The sequence below is a fragment of the Salvelinus sp. IW2-2015 genome, unplaced genomic scaffold (genome assembly GCF_002910315.2).
Source record: "Salvelinus sp. IW2-2015 unplaced genomic scaffold, ASM291031v2 Un_scaffold467, whole genome shotgun sequence".
Lineage (NCBI taxonomy): Eukaryota > Metazoa > Chordata > Actinopteri > Salmoniformes > Salmonidae > Salvelinus > Salvelinus sp. IW2-2015.
In genome coordinates, this window is record NW_019942558.1 from 89,538 (window position 1) to 107,011 (window position 17,474).

At 43.4% G+C, this 17,474-nt stretch overlaps 1 protein-coding gene across 4 annotated transcripts in view; it reads right to left on the minus strand.

The window, feature by feature from the left end:
• Nucleotides 1-17,474, minus strand: part of LOC112068360 (MAP/microtubule affinity-regulating kinase 3) — a 133,027-nt gene that overhangs the window by 28,912 nt on the left and 86,641 nt on the right. For 2 of the 4 annotated variants that reach the window (XM_024135491.2, XM_024135493.2), the window contains exons 7-10: nucleotides 16,216-16,272; nucleotides 14,895-15,131; nucleotides 14,393-14,533; nucleotides 2,520-2,619 (exon numbers count right to left, since the gene is read on the minus strand). In XM_024135491.2, coding sequence (XP_023991259.1) covers nucleotides 2,520-2,619; nucleotides 14,393-14,533; nucleotides 14,895-15,131; nucleotides 16,216-16,272 — 535 coding nt within the window. The remainder of the gene's footprint in view (nucleotides 1-2,519; nucleotides 2,620-14,392; nucleotides 14,534-14,894; nucleotides 15,132-16,215; nucleotides 16,273-17,474) is intronic. The other 2 variants (XM_024135494.2, XM_024135492.2) reach the window with 1 other exon arrangement.

A 17,474-nucleotide genomic window follows, 5' to 3' on the forward strand; every position in this document is an offset into this window, starting at 1 on the left:
TGCCTGGTTATTCTTCAAAAGTGCCTTCCTCACCATCTTAAATAAGCATGCCCCATTCAAAAAAACATCCTGTGGCGCACTGCATTAGCTTCGAATAGTCCCCGCGATATGCAACTTTTCAGGGAAGTCAGTTAGTTAGAAAAGTTAGTTTGAAACTCCTCCCAGCTGCCCACTGCACTGAGACTAGGAAACACTGTCACCAACGACAAATCCACGATAATCGAGAATTTCAAGAAGCATTTCGCTACGGCTGGCCACGCTTCCACCTAGTTACCCCAACCAACAGCTCTGCGCCCTCCCCGCAGCAACTGGCCCAAGCCCCCCCCCCAGAGTCTGGATCCCTACAAATCAGCTGGACTACACAATCTGGACCCTCTCTTCCTAAAATTATCCACCGCCATTGTCGCAACCCCTATTACTAGCCTGTTCAACCTCTCTTTCGTATCGTCTGAGATTCCTAAAGATTGGAAAGCTGCCGCGGTCATCTCCCTCTTCAAAGGGGGAGACACTCTAGACCCAAACTGTTATAGACCTATATCTATCCTACCCTGCCTTTCTAAGGTCTTCGAAAGCCAAGTTAACAAACAGATCAACGACCATCTCGAATCCCACCGTACCTTCTCCGCTATGCAATCTGGTTTCCGAGCTGGTCACGGGTGCACCTCAGCCACGCTCAAGGTCCAAAACAATATCATAACCGCCATCAATAAAAAACAGTACTGTGCAGCCGTCTTCATCGACCTGCCCAAGGCTTTCGACTCTGTCAATCACTGCATTCTTATCGGCAGACTCATAAGCCTTGGTTTCTCTAATGACTGCCTCGCCTGGTTCACTAACTAGTTCTCAGATAGAGTTCAGTGTGTCAAATCAGAGGGCCTGTTGTCCGGACCTCTGGCAGTTTCTATGGGAGTGCCACAGGGTTCAGTTCTCGGTCCGACTCTTTTCTCTGTATATATTAATGATGTCGCTCTTGCTGCGGGTGATTCTCTAATCCTCATTTGCACACACTGTATACAGATTTTTCTATTGTGTTATTGACTGTACGGTTGTTTATCCCATGTGTAACTCTGTGTTATTGTTTTTGACTGCACTGCTTTGCTTTATCTTGGCCAGGTAGCAGTTGTAAATGAGAACTTGTTCTCAACCTACCTAGTTAAATAAAAGTGAAATACATTTTTTTAATAAAAACACCCAATAGGCTGTGGCCTGTGGTCGTCTAGCAGTTAGGGCTGCTGCCTACAGAGCACACATCTACCATGTCGGCGTGGGTTTGAATCCGGCCCACACCCTTCTGACACAAACCCTCTCAACTTTCCCGTCTCTCTCTCTCACGGCCTCTATTCAATAAAGAAACAAATATGTGAGGAAAAAATCAAATAACCAATAGGCTGGGAGTGTGTGAACATCTTTCGCCATTTCCTATTTATTAAGGGGGAACCAAAAATACTAGGGGGCATTAAACTTATTAATTTAATTGAATAAACATTATTAATCCCACAAGGCTAAATTGGATGTACAGCAACAACATACTAATGCATACATCAGAGGCATATTGACAGAGCACTGACGGCTGGTGAAACAAACAAAACTCAACCCAAAAACTAAATCTAAAATGAAGACCGTAAATAAAGGTGAATAAACTGTACATAATGTGGGGAAACAAACAGGGCTTCCTTGTTGTTGAGGTTGTGGAATATCCTTTCTGACACACACTCGTCTCTCTCCCACTGCTGAGTGAGATCAATGCTGCCATCGACAGAGGGCATGGTAGGGGACGGGGCAAGCCCTGGGGGTCCGAGTGTAAAGAACCAGGCCTGCCAGTCTGTATCGACTTGTGGATCTGTGTGTGCGTTTGTGTGTTCGCACGCACACATGCATTTCAATAATGACTGCGTTACTGAGTGTGGTTCTGTTAATGCATGGTCGTGTATGATTTTTAATGACTCTGTGTGTTTTAATGACTGTGTGTGTGTGTGTGTGTCTAAGTGAAGTGCTAGACCATGTGCTGCTTGCGTGTGTCTGAAAACAACACAGCTCTGCCAGGCTCACGTTGGGCACAGCATGCAAGGCTAGCCCCTAACACAGGGGGTAAGGGGCGATTCCCTCTAAATACATGTGCCAACCCATCTGAATCAGGTGTGTTAGAGCTAGACAGGAACAAAAGCCTGTATACTCAGTAACTCTCCATGAAGAGGCATGACCATCCCTGGTTTAATAAAGTCATTGACTGTGTCCCAAATGGCACCCTATTCCCTACATAGTGCACTACTTTTGACCAGAGCCCTATCAAACATAGTACATTATATAGGGAATGGGGTGCCATTTAGGACGATACAGTGTATAGATTTATAGATGTAAAGCCAGTCCCCAATTCCCTCCCTAACCCCTCCTTAATGCAGATCTAAGGTGTAAGCAATATGGTAGAAGCTCCAACCCTACACTCTTTAAACCTATACCTGTTCAGATCTGAAAAAATTGAAAGGTAAGGAAGCAAATTGGGAGTGTTTGAGTCAATGTACCTATTCTCTTCTGGTCTGTGATGTCCTGTTCTGGCTCCATGAATGGCTTCAGTTCATTCTCCTCTAGGCCTGCGTTTATCCACCGGTCCTTCATGATTTGCTATGAGGGAGAAGGACAGACACAAACATCAGTCTCTGCTCTAGAGGCCCAATTACCCGCCAAACGTAGAGGAATTTCATAACAGTGATGCCCAATCCTAAATCAACCACTCACCCCTACACCATGCGCATATGCACGTAGATCTGTAAAGGATTGGATAGATACTAACAGCAATTTGAAAATATTTTCACCTAAGCTATCAAAAGGCAAAATTAGGAGCCATTATAATATTGCTTATCTAATCCTTTCAGATCTACCCAAGTGAGGTAATGGCGAGGGCCCGCGGGTAGGGGCAAGGGGTCGATTTGGGATTGGGTAAAATAGTGACATATGCAGTGCATTAAGAAATGATTCAGACCTCTTGACTTTTTCTACATTTTGTTACGTTACAGCCTTATTCTAAAATGGATTACATTCCTTTTCCCCTCAATACCCCATAATAACAAAGCAAAAACAGTTTTTTTTTTTTTGAAATGTTTGCTAATTATTTATATTTTTTTAAACAGAAACACCTAATTTACATAAGTATTCAGACCCTTTACTCAGTACTTTGTTTAAGCACCTTTGGCAGCAAAAACAGGACGAGTCTCAGAGCAAAGGGTCTGAATACTTATGTAAATTAGGTGTTGCTGTTTTCAATGTTTTTTAATTAGCAAAAAATTTCTAAAAACATGTTTTCGCTTTGTCATTATGGGGTATTGTGTGGAGATTGATGATGAAAAAATTTAACTTAACCAATTTTAGAGCAAGGCTGTAACGTAGCAAAATGTGGAAAAATTGAAGGGATCTGAATACTTTTCGAATGCACTGTTTGTGCCGGTCTCTTTCTGCTTCGGCCAACTCTTTTCTCATAGGCTTGTTTGACAAGACCAGGAAGTGGGGTTGCTGAATGTAGAACCAGCCTGGCACCCTACCCTGAATGTTAGGAATGGATCCTTTAGTACAGGGGTAATGACAGGGTTGGACTCAATTCCATTTCAATTCACATTTGGTTCAATTCTTTGAATTTAAATAGTATTGTGCCCAACTCTGGTACTCAAGTCACAGCTTGGACGTCTGCAGTACTGCTGGTTTTAGATTCTTCCTGGTAGTAAAATGATTGATTCATTTCACTGAATGGCCCGAGATGCCATTCACCTAGGTTGTGTTCATTGGGGCACACCACAGAAAACATTTCGAAACGTTTTCCAACAGAGAACACAAATAAGCGTTGGTGCCTAATGAAATCGACCCTAGTGTCCCATGTCTGAATTGTTCCTTGATTAGAAGGGAAGGATGAAAACCAGCAGAGTGGCGGACCTCCAGGTCCAGATTTGACAGAGTGGGTAGGTTTGGGACCAATTCCAATTTCATTTCAAATCAGGAATTGACTGAATTGAAATAGAATTCACCACAACTCTGGATGAGGGTCCGTAGAAGGACTGTCGGTCAGTAGAGTAGTTTACTGGGGTCACATTCAGCAGAGAACTTTACATACCATTCAGATTGAAGAATAAATCTTTCTCTCTCAAGAGGGAATCGTGTCAACTGTATACAATATATTTATATCTGCAACATTCTGGAACGTTGCAACATCCTGAACGTGACCCAGGATCCATTCCAATGGGGAGCATCTGATAAGTTGAATGGGGGAGCCAGAGTTGGGCTCAGTTCCATTTCACTTCAGCCATTTCAGGGAATCGAATGCTTTGGTTCACATTTTTGGGACTTTTAGCATAAAGCAAGATTGAGATCTTAGTGTTTTCATTCCGAGCTAGGTAAAAAAGCAGTTTTCCTAAAATGGCCTTATAAATGGGGATGTACCAGTGTTTGAGCCTGCATGTTGCAAGTGATGTCCACCTGACAGCACTGTAGCGATCGCAAAGGGCTGCAAGATACACAGCGCAAAGAGCCTTCATTGTAGAGCTAGAGTCTTGAGTCACATAAATAGTATGACCATAGTCCAAGTACAACAAAACTATTTTCTCGCGGCATAGGAAAACAAGCTTTGTGCCGGTAATAGAACCCAATACGCAGCTTGAGTTTCCTGGCAAGGTTCTCCACATGGGTGGTGAAGCTCAACTTCTCATCCACCCAACCTCCCTGATATTTGTACGTTCTGATTTGCTCTATAGAATGTCAATCCAAGGTAGTAATTACATGGTTTTCAGGGTGGTTAGTATTAGAAAATAGCAAGCATTTTGTTTTAGAAGATTTCAGAACAAGCTTGAAATTGTACAGATTCTGTTGGACGATGTTAAAAGCTGTTAGAGCTTTTTCAAAAGCCAAAGTCAAACTGCTGCCACTTGAATAGAGAACAGTGTCATCCACATAAAAATTAACATCAGCTGTCTCAATATGGCTCCCAATGTTGTTGATATAGATAATAAACAGAGGACCAAAAATGTATCTTTACGGTGCCCGACTCACAACCATCTGTGCTTGAAAATACGGAGAGAGGTACTCAGTAATGTGTTGTATTGGATTTGCCCCAAACATAACACGTTGTATTCAGGACAAAAAGTGAATTGCTTTGCCTCATTTTTAGCTGTATATTGTTAGCTGATGTTGCAAACAGGATGCATGTTTTTATACTGTACAGGCTTATTTACTTTCACTCCGTCAAAGAGGTTAGTATTGTGGAGTAACTACAATGTTGTTGATCCATCCTCAGTGTTCTCCTACCACAGCCATTAAACTCTGGAACTGTTTTAAATTCACCATTGGCCTCCGTTTCCTTCCTCTCCGCAACTTAAGTCAGGAAGGACGCCTGTATCTTTGTAGTGACTGGGTGTATTGATACACCATCCAAAGTGTAATTAATAACTTCACCATGCTCAAAGGGATATTCAATGTCTGCTTTTTTTGTTTTTATACATCTACCAATAGGTGCCCTTCTATGCGAGGCATTGGAAAACCTCCCCGGTCTTTGTGGTTGAATCTGTATTTGAAAATCATTGCTTGTTAAGCAAATGTTTACTCCTAAACTTATTTAGGCTTGCCATAACAAAGGAGTTGAATACTTATTGACTCAGGACATTTCAGCTTTATTGTTTATTAATTTATTCCAAAAGAATTGTAATAATAATTAATTCCACTTTGACAATATGGGGTATTGTGTGTAGGCCAGTGACCAAAAATATCTACATTTAATACTCAGGCTTTAACATAACAAAATGTGGAAAAAGTCAAGGCACTCTTGTTCACAAACCACTCCAGACATTACCAGTAATCCCAATACACTTCAATATCTGCCCCAAGACAGACAGTATGTTCCACACTGTCAAATGCCTTTGACTAGTCTATCGATACAGATACAATGAAGAGTCTTATCCAGAACACAGTGAATATCATTCAAAACCCTCAACGTTGCTATGACAGTGCTGTGGCTAGACCTGAAACCTGATTGCATACCACTCAAAATGTTGTTTTCCTGGAGGCAAGGCCTCCAATACCTCTGCCAGAACAGACTATTTAGATGTGGGCCAATAGTTATTCAGAAGACCTCCTTTCAAAAGAGGTTGGACAAATCCTGATTTCCACAACTTGGATATTTCATTCTAGGGTGAGGTTAAAGATGCATGTTAACTCATCCTCCTGAAACTTGAAAGCATTTTACACGACAATACTCATCCCCTTCACTCAAATACTCATCCCCTTCACTCAAAATGCAGTCAAAGCAGCAGCCAGACAAGGGGAAAGAAACTTCTTCCAGCCATGACTAGGGGATAGAAACTTCTTCTAAAGAAAATGAAAACAGATATATATCGGGACTATTTGATTCCGACATCCATTAGGCTGTATAATAGATCGTCTGTTGGTCCCAAGAGTATACACCATATTGCACTTTCACTTTAAATGTGTAGCTATAGCACTTTGAATGAATTATTGTGTAGTTTAGGTTTTCATGTTGTATGTATTTTTAGGACATGAACAAATGAATTTCTCCCTGGTGGGATAATAAAGTTGATATGAATCTAAAGGAGGAGCAATGACGTCTGCAGCTCCGAGACAGAGAACCTGGAGAAGGCTTGCTTTTTTATTTAATTTCACCTTTATCTAACCAGGTAGGCCAGTTGAGAACAAGTTCTCATTTACAACTGCCACCTGGCCAAGATAAAGCAAAGCAGTGCAACAACACAGAGTTACACATGGGATAAACAAACGTACAGTCAATAACACAATAGAAAAATCTATATACAGTGTGTGCAAATGTAGTAAGATTAGGGAGGTAAGGCAATAAATAGGCCATAGTGGCAAAATAATAAACAAATTGAAAATAAACACTGGAGTGATAGATGTCCAGAAGATGAATGTGCAAGTAGAGATACTGGGGTGCAAAGGAGAAAGAAAATAACAACATGGGGATGAGGTAGTTGGGTGGGCTATGTACAGTACAGGTGCAATGATCGGTAAACTGCTCTGACAGCTGATGCTTAAAGTTAGTGAGGGAAATATAAGTCTCCAGCTTCAGTGATTTTTGCAATTCGTTCCAGTCATTGGCAGCAGAGAACTGGAAGGAAAGGCGGCCAAAGGAGGAGTTGGCTTTGGGGTTGACCAGTGAAACACCCACCCGCGTGTTGCTATGGGGACCAGTGAGCTAAGGAAGAGCTTTACCTAGCTAAGACTTATAGATGACCTGGAGCCAGTGGGTTTGGAGACAAATATGAAGCGAGGGCCAGCCAACGAGAGCATACAAGTCACAGTGGTGGGTAGTATATGGGGCTTTGGTGACAAAACGGATGGCACTGTGATAGACTACATCCAATTTCCTGAGTAGTGTTGGAGGCTATTTTGAAAATGACATCGCCGAAGGCAAGGATCGGTAGGATAGTCAGTTTTACAAGGGTGTTTGGCAGAATGAGTGAAGGATGCTCTGTTGCGAAATAGGAAGCCGATTCTACATTTAATTTGGATTGAAGATGCTTAATGTGAGTCTGGAAGGAGAGTTTACACTAAACCAGACACCTAGGTATGTGTAGTTGTCCACATATTCTAAATCAGAACCGTACAGAGTAGTGATGCTAGACGCGCGGGCGGGTGCGGGCAGCGATCGGTGGAAGAGCATGCATTTAATTTTGCTTGCATTTAAGAGCAGTTGGAGGCCACGGAAAGAGTGCTGTATGGCATTGAAGCTCGTCTGGAGGTTTGTTAACACAGTGTCCAAAGATGGGCCAGAAGTATACAGAATGGTGTCGTCTGCATAGAGGTGGATCAGAGAATCACCAGCAGCAAGAGCGACATCATTGATGTATACAGAAAAAAAGAGTCAGCCCGAGAATTGAACCCTGTGGCATCCCCATAGAGACTGCCAGAGGTCCAGACAACAGGCCCTCCGATTTGACACACTGAACTCTATCTGAGAAGCAGTTGGTGAACCAGACGAGGCAGTCATTTGAGAAACCAAGGCTTATGAGTCTGCCGATAAGAATGCGGTGATTGACAGAGTCGAAAGCCTTGGCCAGGTCGATGAATACGGCTGCACAGTAATGTCTTTTATCGATGGCGGTTATGATATCGTTTAGGACCTTGAGCGTGGCTGAAGTGTACCCATGACCAGCTGGGAAACCAGATTGCATAGCGGCGAAAGTACGGTGGGATTCGAAATGGTCGGTGATCTGTTTGTTAACTTGGCTTTCGAAGACTTTAGAAAGGCAGGGTAGAATAGATATAGGTCTGTAACAGCTTGGGTCTAGAGTGTCGGCGGATCATTTTAGAAAGAGAGGGTCCAGATTGTGTAGCCCAGTTGATTTTGTAGGGGTCCAGCTTTTGCAGCTCTTTCAGAACATCAGCTATCTGGATTTGGGTGAAGGAGAAATGGGGGCAGTGTCGTGTAATTTCCCAGGGGGCGCATATGGACCTTTAAATAACCTGCATCAAGAAAATGTTGATTAAAAGAGTTCAGAATAAAAGGTTCTCAATTACCACCTGTGAGTCAACCAGCAGTTGTTTTGGGAGCTGTGCATCTCCTTTGCACTCTAAACTTATTCAGATTATCAGCAGTAGATTTGAGATAGTGGTCTGCTCTCAGCTTTCGGGTCATAGCCACAACCTGATTTCCGAAGGCGTTTAAAAGCCATCCAATCATCAGCTGAATCAGACCTTCTTGCTTAAGCCCACAAAGCGTTACGTTTCCTTATGATTGCTAGTTCATCTGAGAACCAAGGGCTGTCTCTGCCTTTAATTCTGTTTTGTTTGAAAGGGGCATTCTTGTTGCATGATTCCTGGAATGCATTATGGAAGTTAAAAAAAGCAAATTCAACATCAGGGATGAATTCAACTTTATTCCAGGCAAAACATCATGTACAAAACCCTGAGTATCAAACTGCTTCCAATTCCTTTTCATGATGATACGTGAAGGAAGTTTAGGAATTTTACAATCCTTCACATAGGCAACAGCACAGTGATCACTTAAATAATTTGGTGCAAAATCAATTAAGATTTTAGTGAACAGTTTGCATTCAACCTTGTTACATTGTTAACAACAGTGGTGATCGGCTCTGTTTAAGATGAGGGAGGACAATACATTTTTTTTATACGCATGGCCTTATTTCTATTACAGCATATTGGATGACTGTCATCCATTTTCCATTCACCCAGCTCAAAACATAATTGAAAGGCTGAGGCTACTACATGATACTTAAACTTTCCATATACCCATCATGAGGTTGCTACAACCTAGCCTATGAATGACATTTTACAACGTACACTACAATCGAAAAGTATTCGGACCCTTGACTTTTGTTATGTTACAGCCTTATTCTAAAATGGATTAAATACTTTTCTTTCCACATCAATCTACACACAATACCTCATATTGACAAAGGAAAAACAGGTTTTTAGAATTTTTTACAAATGTATTAAAATAAAAAACAGAAATCATTATTTACATAACTATTCAGACCCTTTGCTACGAGACTCGAAATTGAACTCAAAGTCCCCATTGATCATCCTTGAGATGTTAATACAACTTGAATGGATTGTGGTAAACTCAATTGATTGGACATGATTTGGAAAGGCACACACCTGTCTATATAAAAGGTCCCACAGTTAACAGTATACAGTTGAAGTCGGAAGTTTACATACTGTACACCTTAGCCAAATACATTTAAACTCAGTTTTTCACAATTCCTGACATTTAATCCTAGTAAGAATTCCCTGTCTTAAGTCAGTTAGGATCACCACTTTATTTTAAGGATGTGAAATGTCAGAATAATAGTAGAGAGAATTATTTCTTTCAGTTTTTATTTCTTTCATCACATTCCCAGTTGGTCAGAAGTTTACATACACTCAATTAGTATTTGGTAGCATTGCCTTTAAATTGTTTAACTTTGGCCAAACATTTCGGGTAGCAATCTACAAGCTTCCCACAATAAGTTGGGTGAATTCTGTCCCATTCCTCCTGACAGAGCTGGTGTAACTGAGTCTGGTTTGTAGGCCTCCTTGCTCGCACACACTTTTTCAGTTCTGCCCACAAAATGCAGTTCTGCCCACAAACATAACGATGGTCATTATGGCTAAACCATTATATTTTTGTTTCATCAGACCAGAGGATATTTCTCCAAAAAGTACGATCTCTGTCCCCATGTGCAGTTACAAACCATAGTCTGGCTTTTTTATGACGGTTTTGGAGCAGTGGCTTCTTCCTTGCAGAGCGGCTTTTCAGGTTATGTCGATATAGGACTCGTTTTTCTGTGGATATAGATACTTTTGTACCCTTTTCCTCCAGCATCTTCACAAGGTCCTTTGCTGTTGTTCTGGGATGATTTGCACTTTTGGCACCAAAGTAAGTTCATCTCTAGGAGACAGAACGCGTCTCCTTCCTGAGCGATATAACGGCTGCGTGGTCCCATGGTGTTTATATTTGCATGCTATTGTTTGTACAGATGAACGTGGTACCTTCAGGCGTTTGGAAATTGCGCCCAAGGATGAACCAGAGTTGTGGAGGTCAGCAATTCTTTTTCTGATGTCTTGGCTGATTTCTTTTGATTTTCCCAAGATATCAAGCAGAGGCACTGAGTTTGAAGGTAGGCCTTGAAATACATCCACAGGTACACCTCCAATTGACTCAAATTATGTCAATTATTATCAATTATCAGAAGCTTCTAAAGCCATGACATCATTTTCTGKAATTTTCCAAGCTGTTTAAAGGCACAGTCAACTTAGTGATGTAAAATTCTGACCCAATGGAATTGTGATACAGTGAATTATAAGTGAAATTATCTGTTAGTAAACAATTGTTGGAAAGATTACTTGTGTCATGCACCAAGTAGATGTCCTAACCGACTTGCCAAAACTGTAGTTTGTTAACAAGAAATTTGTGGAGTGGTTGAAAAACGAGTTTTGATGACTCCAACCTAAGTATATGTAAACTTCCGACTTCAACTGTATATCCTACCAACGGGACATTAAAAACTGTAATATCTTATGTTTCACCGAGTCGTGGCTGAACGGCAACATTAAGAACATACAGCTGGCGGGTTATACACTCCGTCGGCAGGACAGAACAGCAGCCTCTGGTAAGACACGGGGCAGGGGCCTATGCATATATGTGAACAACAGCTGGTGCATGATATATATAAGGAGGTCTCAAGGTTTTGCTCGCCTGAGGTAGAGTTTCTCATGATAAGCTGCAGACCACACCATCTATCTAGATCGTTTTCATCTGTACTTTTCGTAGCTGTCTACATACAATCACAGACCGATGCTGGCACTAGAACTGCGCTCAATGAGCTGTATACCGCCATAAGCAAACAGGAAAACGCTCATCCAGAGGCGGCACTCCTAGTGGCCGGGAACTTTAATGCAGGGAAACTTAAATCAGTTTTACCTCATTTCTATCAGCATGTTAAATTTGTAACCAGAGGAAAAACTATTCTAGACCACCTTAACTCCACACAGAGATGTGTACAAAGCTCTCCATCGCCCTCCATTTGGCAAATCTGACCATAATTCTATCCTCCTGATTCCAGCTTACAAGCTAAAATTAAAGCAAAAAGCACCAGTGACTCGGTCTATAAAAAAGTGGTCAGATGAAGCAGATGCTAATACTACAGGAATGCTTTGCTAGCACAGACTGGAATATGTTCCGAGATTCTTCCGATGGCATTGAGGAGTACACCACATCAGTCACTGGTTTTATCAATAAGTGCATCGAGGACGTCGTCCCCAGAGTGACTGTACGTACATACCCCAACCAGAAGCCATGGAGTACAGGCAACATTCGCACTGAGCTAAAGAGTAGAGCTGCCGCTTTCAAGGAGCGGGACTCTAACCAGAAACTTATAAGAAATCCCGCTCTGCACTCCGACGAACCATCAAACAGACAAAGCTTCACTACAAGACTAAGATCGAATCGTACTACACTGGCTCTGACGCTCGTCGGATGTGGTAGGGCTTGCAAAATATTACAGACTACCAAGGGAAGCACAGCCGAGAGCTGCCCAGTGACACGAACCTACCAGACGAGCTAAATAACTTCTATGCTCGCTTTGAGGCAAGTAACACTGAAACATGCATGAGAGCATCAGCTGTTCCGTACAACAGTGGGATCACGCTCTCCGCAGTCGATGTGAGTAAGACCTTGAAGCAGATCAACATTCCAAAGGCCGCAGGCCCAGATGGATTACCAGGACGTGTACTCTGAGCATGCGCAGACCAACTGGCAAGTATCTTCACTGACATTTTCAACCTCTCCCTGTCCGAGTCTGTAATACCAACATGTTTTAAGCAGACCACCATAGTCCCTGTGCCCAAGAACACTAAGGTAACCTGCCTAAATGACTACCGACCCGTAGCACTCACGTCTGGATACATGAATTCTTTGAAAGGCTGGTCATGGCTCACATCAACACCATTATCACAGAGTCCCTAGACGCACTCCAATTTGCATACCGCACCAACAGATCCACAGATGATGCAATCTCTATTGCACTCCACAATGCCCTTTCACACCTGGACAAAAGGAACACCTATGTGAGAATGCTATTCATTTACAGCCCAGCGTTCAACACCATAGTGCTCTCAAAGCTCATCACTAAGCTAAGGACCTTGGGACTAAACACCTCCCTCTGCAACTGCATCCTGGACATCCTGATGGGCCGCCCCCAGGTGATAAGGGTAGGTAACAGCACATCCGCCACGCTGATCCTCAACACGGGGGCCCCTCAGGGGTACTCTCTGTTCACTCATGACTGCACGGCCAGGCACGATTTCAACACCATCATCAAGTTTGCCGGTGACACAACAGTGGTAGGCCTGATCACCGACAACGATGAGACAGCTTGCAGGGAGGAGGTCAGAGACCTGACCGTGTGGTGCAAAGACAACAACCTCTCCCGCAACGTGATCAAGACAAATGAGATGATTGTGGACTACAGGAAAAGGAGAACCGAGCACGCCCCCATTCTCATCGACGGGGCTGTAGTGGAGCAGGTTGAGGGCTTCAAGTTCCTTGGCGTCCACATCACCAACAAACTAACCTGGGCCAAGTACACCAAGACAGTCGTGAAGAAGGCATGATAAAACCTACTCCCCCTCAGGAGACTGAAAAGATTTGGTATGGGTCCTCAGATCCTCAAAAAGTTACAGCTAAACCATCGAGAGCATCCTGACGGGTTGCATCACTGCCTGGTACGGCAACTGCTCGGCCTCCGACCGCAAGGCACTACAGAGGGTAGTGAGTACGGCCCAGTACATCACCGGGGACAAACTTCCTGTCATCCAGGACCTCTATACCAGGCGGTGTCAGAAAAAGGCCCTAAAAATTGTCAAAGACTCCAGCCACCCTAGTCATAGACTGTTCTCTCTGACCGCACGACAAGCGGTACCGGAGCGCCAAGTCTAGGTCCAAGAGGCTTCGAAACCCCAAGCCATAGCACTCCTGAACAGCTTCCAACCCCAAGCCATAAGACTCCTGAACCGCTAACCATTGGCTACCCACACTATTTGCATTGCCTTTACGCTGCTGCTACCCTCTGTTATTATGTTATTATCTATGCATAGTCGCTTTAATAGCTTTACCCACATGTACATATTACCTCAATTACCTCGACACCGATGCCTCCGCACATTGACTCTGTACCGGTACCCCCTGTATATAGCCCCTCTATTGTTATTTACTGCTGCTCTTTAATTATTTGTTATTCTTATCTTTTGGGGGGGGGGGGTATTTTCTTAAAACTGCATTGTTGGTTAAGGGCTTGTCAGTATTCATTTCACTGTACGGTCTACACAGGTGTTCTATTCGGCGCATGTGACAAATAACATTTTATTTGAAGACACGGTTTGATTTTTCCCCTGGGTGATGTGGTAATTGTACAAAAAGGACAAGAATGAAGTTGCTCCTAGACACTGATCTGAGGTCAGTTTTAGATAAATACTAAAATGTACACAAATGCACACACACAAAGAACTCTCACACACACGTGATGTGAGTGGTAGGACTGCCGTTTGCTGTTTCATTAATGATGTCTGTTTCCTCAGCACAGGGCGATGAGTGTGTGTACAGACAGGACAATGGTCTAGAAGGGGGAGGGATAGCTGTGTGTGAGTGTGCGTGCGTGCGAGTGCATGTGCGTCTAGGAGTGGGAAATCGACTTTATCGGATGGAAGAGGTGTGTGTGCACGTACCAGCATGTGCATGTACGCACGCGTGTGGGCGACCACATGAAGGTAATGTGTTCAAACCTTTACATCCCATACATCTCCACACAGACAGAAACCAGGCAGGAGTGACGTGAAGAAGGAAGGAGTCCGTGGACGACGAAGTAAAGTAAGCGTAAGACATATTTACATTTTGGACATCCTCCCTCACCTCAAGTGTACCACGCTTGGATGGGTTGAGCACCAAGAAGCGCTTGAGGAGGTTTTCGCAGTCGGTGGACATGTAGAAAGGGATACGGTATTTACCCCTCAGAACACGCTCTCTCAGCTCCTATAGGGGGAGATAGAGAGGAGAGGTTAAAGGCAGGGTCGGAGGTCAGGGGTCAGTCGGTGGACATGTAGAAGGGGATACAGTATTTCCCCCTCTGACAACACTTTCAGCTCCTACAGAGGATATATAGACCCTGTGTCTCAACCTGTCTCCCAAAGTGTGCAATCTGGTACCTTTCCCCACGCAGTTAGCATGGTAGGCAAGAGTAAGCATGGACTAGATGGAGGTTCAACCATTCTTACACTAGTCCTTTCCTTTCAAAGCAAGTGCACATTTAGGACAGATGGGTAGAGAATTGGGACATAAGAGTGGAGGCCAGGGTTAAAGGTTAACACACACACACACACAGATTTGCACACACCTTCAGATTCTGACCGTCGAAGGGCAGCGACCCTGACACGAGCGTGTACAGTATGACTCCCAGGCTCCAGACGTCCACCTCGGGCCCGTCGTACTTCTTTCCCTGGAACAGCTCTGGGGCGGCGTAGGGCGGGGAGCCGCAGAATGTGTCCAGCTTACTGCCCATTGTGAACTCGTTACTGAAGCCAAAGTCGGCGATCTTGATGTTCATGTCGGCATCCAGGAGTAAGTTCTCAGCCTGGTGCGGGGAGGAGGGGGGCGAGAAGGTGAAGTGGGTGTGTTTGCGTGTGGCATTTATTCTGTGATGTGAAACACTGGACATTGTTGTTGTTTACAATGAAAAGAAGGGGGATGTAGATGGGTAGGTTTTACACCGGAACTAGTGAACTATAAGTGGGGTGTGTGGGGACATCATTCAGTGTGACACAAGATGTCGATCCCACGTGGCTTAGTTGGTAGAGCATGGAGCTTTCAATGCCAGAGTTGTGGGTTTGATTCCAACGGGGGACAAGAACGAAAAATGTAAGTCGTTCTGATGAGAGCGTCTGCTAAATGACTCAAAATTCTACAACGTATGAGATGCTAATAGCGAAGTAAACATTGGACATTTACACTCGGCAGTAACGTTGTCAGACCGTCAGTCACCCACACCTTATAGGCGTGAATGTTGCAGGTCAAAAAGAATGAATAGAGCTGACACGATTCCCAGTTGTTCTGACAATAACAATATACACTGGACATTCATGTCGGTGCGCTCTAACGTTACGTCCTCCTGAACAGGACACAGGTCTCGTGACATGCCTGTGGATCTCCTCAAACAATCAATGTGTCGTTATGAACGATAACAAGTCACATCAGGTCATAATGCGGACAATAATAGGCACTTCTAATGCAGTAATAAGTAAGTGCATTCACTGTGTAATAAGAAGTAGACACATGCAAAGTTCTTTCTTTCTTTCTTCTGGTTTCTACCACTCTCCATCTTCCTCTCCCTCTAATGTTTGTCTATCCAACTCTTTCTGGTCCTTCCTCCCATGTTCTCCCTCCATCTTGTGCAACTGCATCATTCAGGACATGTCACCGTGGAAACAGAGTGGCGGGAACAGCGTGTGTACTGCCCTGTGGAGACTACTATAGTATGTCACACGCACCTCTGGGGGATGGTAACACCACATCCCTTTGTCGTAGCAGGTGAGAGGATGTAGATGGGTGGTGGGAGATGTGGGATGTGATAATGAACAGGGTTTCTCCCAGGGCAGTGAAGGAGTGAGTGTGTGTATGCCAGGGTACATGTGCGTGTGTGTACATAAAGCGTTCATTACCTTCAGGTCTCTGTGTACAATCTTTTTCTGATGGCAGTACTGCACAGCTGACACAATCTGGAAAGGAATGGACCAAGACCATAGAATTAAAGTTAGAAGCCACTGCAGCCCTTTAAATTTGGAGTTTGACACGTGACAGAGGAGCTTGGGGTTAATTTGGCACTGGTCAACACTGTCTGGTGTGTGTCTGGGTGTGTATGTAAGATCTGGTGGTTTTCTCCATCCAGGTAAGCAGGGGTTGAACAGAACTAGCTAGTGACTGATTACTGTCCATTGGGGTAATACATATCAATGTACCTATCCATTGGGGTAATACATATCAATGTACCTATCCATTGGGGTAATACATATCAATGTACCTATCCGATTGGGGTAATACAATATCAATGCCTATCATTGGGGTATATACATATCAATGTACTATCCATTGGGGTAATCCCAATGTACCTATCCATTGGGGTAATCATTAATGACTATCCAGTGGGGTAATACATATCAATGTACCTATCATTGGGGTAATACATATAATGACCTATCCATTGGGTAATACATCACATGTACCTATCCATTGGGGTACATACATATCATTGTACCTATCCATTGGGTAATACAATATCAATGCACCTATCCATTGGGGTAATACATATCAAGTACCTTATCCCTTGGGTAATACATATCAATGTACTATCCATTGGGGTAATACATATCAATGTACCTATCCATTGGGGTAATACATATCAATGTACCTATCCTTGGGGTAATACATATCAATGTACCTATCCATTGGGGTATACTATCAATTACTATCCATTGGGGTAATACATATCAATGTACCTATCCATTGGGCTAATACATATCAATGTACCTATCCATTGGGGTAATACATATCAATGTACCTATCCATTGGGTATAACATATCAATGTACCTATCATTGGGTAATACATATCATGTACCTATTCACTTGGGTATATACATATCCATGTACCTATCCATATTGGGGTAATACATATCAATGCACCTATCCATTGGGGTAATACATTTTCATTTATTAATTTTGCCGTGTCCTGTTCTGCTCTCCTCTCTCTTATCCTCCTCTTTTATCCATCCCTCTTTTCTCCCCTCCACTCCCCTCTCCTTTACTCCTCTTTCATCCATCCCTCTTTATCCCATCCCTCTTTTCTCCCCTCCACCTCCCCTCTCCTTTACTCTCTTTCATCCATCCCTTTTCTCCCACCCCACCTCCCTTTACTCCTCTTTC